Source organism: Cebus imitator, unplaced genomic scaffold (assembly GCF_001604975.1).
Source record: "Cebus imitator isolate Cc_AM_T3 unplaced genomic scaffold, Cebus_imitator-1.0 Scaffold169, whole genome shotgun sequence".
Classification (NCBI taxonomy): domain Eukaryota; kingdom Metazoa; phylum Chordata; class Mammalia; order Primates; family Cebidae; genus Cebus; species Cebus imitator.
In genome coordinates, this window is record NW_016107484.1 from 2,381,752 (window position 1) to 2,384,105 (window position 2,354).

At 45.2% G+C, this 2,354-nt stretch overlaps 1 protein-coding gene across 2 annotated transcripts in view; it reads right to left on the bottom strand.

The window, feature by feature from the left end:
• Positions 1–624: 624 nt before the first annotated feature.
• The window catches only part of RILPL2 (Rab interacting lysosomal protein like 2), a 27,747-nt gene continuing 26,017 nt past the window's right edge, over positions 625–2,354 (bottom strand). Inside the window, exon 3 of one of the 2 annotated variants that reach the window (XM_017544382.2) lies at positions 625–1,209. In XM_017544382.2, the coding sequence (XP_017399871.1) occupies positions 1,147–1,209 (63 nt within the window). In that variant the 3' untranslated portion in view covers positions 625–1,146. The remainder of the gene's footprint in view (positions 1,210–2,354) is intronic. The other variant, XM_017544381.2, reaches the window with a different exon arrangement.

A 2,354-nucleotide genomic window follows, 5' to 3' on the forward strand; every position in this document is an offset into this window, starting at 1 on the left:
AAGAATCCATCTCTTTTTTTTTTTTTTTTCGTTTTTTTTTTGTTTCTTTTTTAGCCCCAGCTGTTGCAAAGACTCCATCTCAAAAAAAAAAAAAAAAAAATCTATAAACTGGGCACCAGTACCAGTCCCCATCTCCCCGGGTTATAAGGAACAAACAATATAATCCACAGAGCAGGTGAAACACATTGAGTAAGCCGCTGTTATTTACTAATAAGACAGGCTCATGGAACCGGCCTGGCAAGCTCATTAGTTCCTTTGCAAAGTACAGACAGCTGCTCTCTGTTTTATTGATTCCTAAATGCATTTTATTCACATCTTAACACCTCTGAAATCAAGATGAGTCCTAAAATCAATAGCATCTTAACATTTGTGTTTGCAGCAATCCTTCCCTTCATAGTGACACCAAATAAAGGTGCATCGCTTAGATTCAATGAATGCAACTGATTTCACTCTACAATGAGATGTATGTATGTGTCATATACACACATACACCAGGTATACCATTGTACCTAAGAGACCACTCTAGACAAGCTATAGAAAGTATAGAGTCATTTTACTTTAATACAAAATCACATAAAGAAAGGCACAGAAAAATACAGAAAAATTTTCTGTATTTTTAGTAGAGACAGGGCTTCACCATGTTGGCCAGGATGATCTTGATCTCTTGACCTTGTGATCTGCCCACCTTGGCCTCCCAAAGTGCTGGGATTGTAGATGTGAGCCATTGTACCCAGAAATTTGCTAAATCAAATATTCACTAAATATCAGTGAAGTCACCACTGGAATATCAATAGCACATTTTCCTGCTTTCTTTTCTCCCTTCTGCTAAACATGAAAAGACCTGGGTCATCCTGGGAGCAGATGAGCAGGACATGCATCTGCACGCCGGAGGGCCTGGGGGTTGACGTGGGAGCAGGAGGTGGGCCCCGCCGCACATCCTTCTGTATTTCTTGATTTCTGCTTCACTGGCCCAGGCCGAATCTTCAAGGTGTCCAGTTCTGCGGCCAGGGAGAAAGTGGTGCCAAGAGAACCTTGTTTCCTTCCTCCTTAGTCTGCTTTGAAGGGGAAATAAATACACAGGCCCAGTGTGTATGTGTGGCACGGACAGGGCTTTGCAAGGTATCTTTGGAGGGTTGTGTCCTAGAGTCAGAGCCATAGCCTTAGGTGTGTCCTTGGATCTAGGTCTGTTTCCCCGATCGGAAAGAGAACCTGGTGTGGAGAGAGAGGGGCCAGGGTTAGCACACGGAACAAAGCAAGGGCCGCAGAAACCCCCGTAAAATGTCTAAGTAGATCTTCCAGCTGTTGACTCCAAAGTATCTACAGGCCGGGTGTGGTGGGCCTGTCATCCCAGCACTTTGGGAGGCTGAGGCAAGAGGGTGAGGATCACTTGATTCCAGGAGTCTGAGACATGCCTGGGAAGCATAATGATACCTCATCTCTACAAAAACTAAAAAAAAAAAACAAAAACAAAAGAAGTTTACCAAGTGTGGTAAGAAGGGCCTGTCATCCCAGCACTTTGGGAGGCTGAGGCAGGAGAATCGCTGGAAGCTCAGAAGTGAAGGTTTGCAGTGAGCTGAGATCGAGCCACTGCACTCCAGCCTGGGCAACAGAGCGAAACTCTGTCTCAGAAAAAAAAAATAAAGAATTCATTCACACAAAAATTAGCTGGGCATGGTGGTAGGTGTCTGTAATCCCAGCTACTCAAGAAGCTGAGGCAGAAGAATCTCTTGAACCTGGGAGGCAGAGGCTGCAGTGAGCCGAGATCATGCCATTGCACTCCAGCCGGGGCAACAGAGCAAGATCCTGTCGCAAAAAAAAAACTCATTCATTTATGCATGCATTCATTCATTCACTCATTCATTCCAGTAGCTCATTAAGTTTATCTGATCCTGAAAGGGTGGACTCATGCTTATGACTCATAGCCACATGTCCTCAGGCTAGCTCATGCACAGAACACACATTTCACTTTTGCCCTATTAGGCTCAAAACTCCAATTAGGTGTCCTAAACTCCCGTAGAGGGAGGCTGAAAGAAACCAGTAGTTTATGCCTTCTGGAAGCCTGATTTGCAAGAAGATAGCCAATGAAAGTCCTAAATGAACACCTTCAGCTCTGACACCTGGGGGGAGGTGCTCCTTCATTATCTTACCTCAGAAGACCCTTCCTTGTGGAAGAAATACTTCCATTAGGCTGGGCGCAGTGGCTTACACCCGTAATCCTAGTGCTTTGGGAGGCCGAGGTGGGCAGATCGCTTGAACTCAGGAGTTCCAGACCAGCCTGAGAAACACAGAGAAATCCCATCTCTCCCAAAAATACAAAAATTAACCGGGTGTGGTGGCACACACCTGTGGTTCCA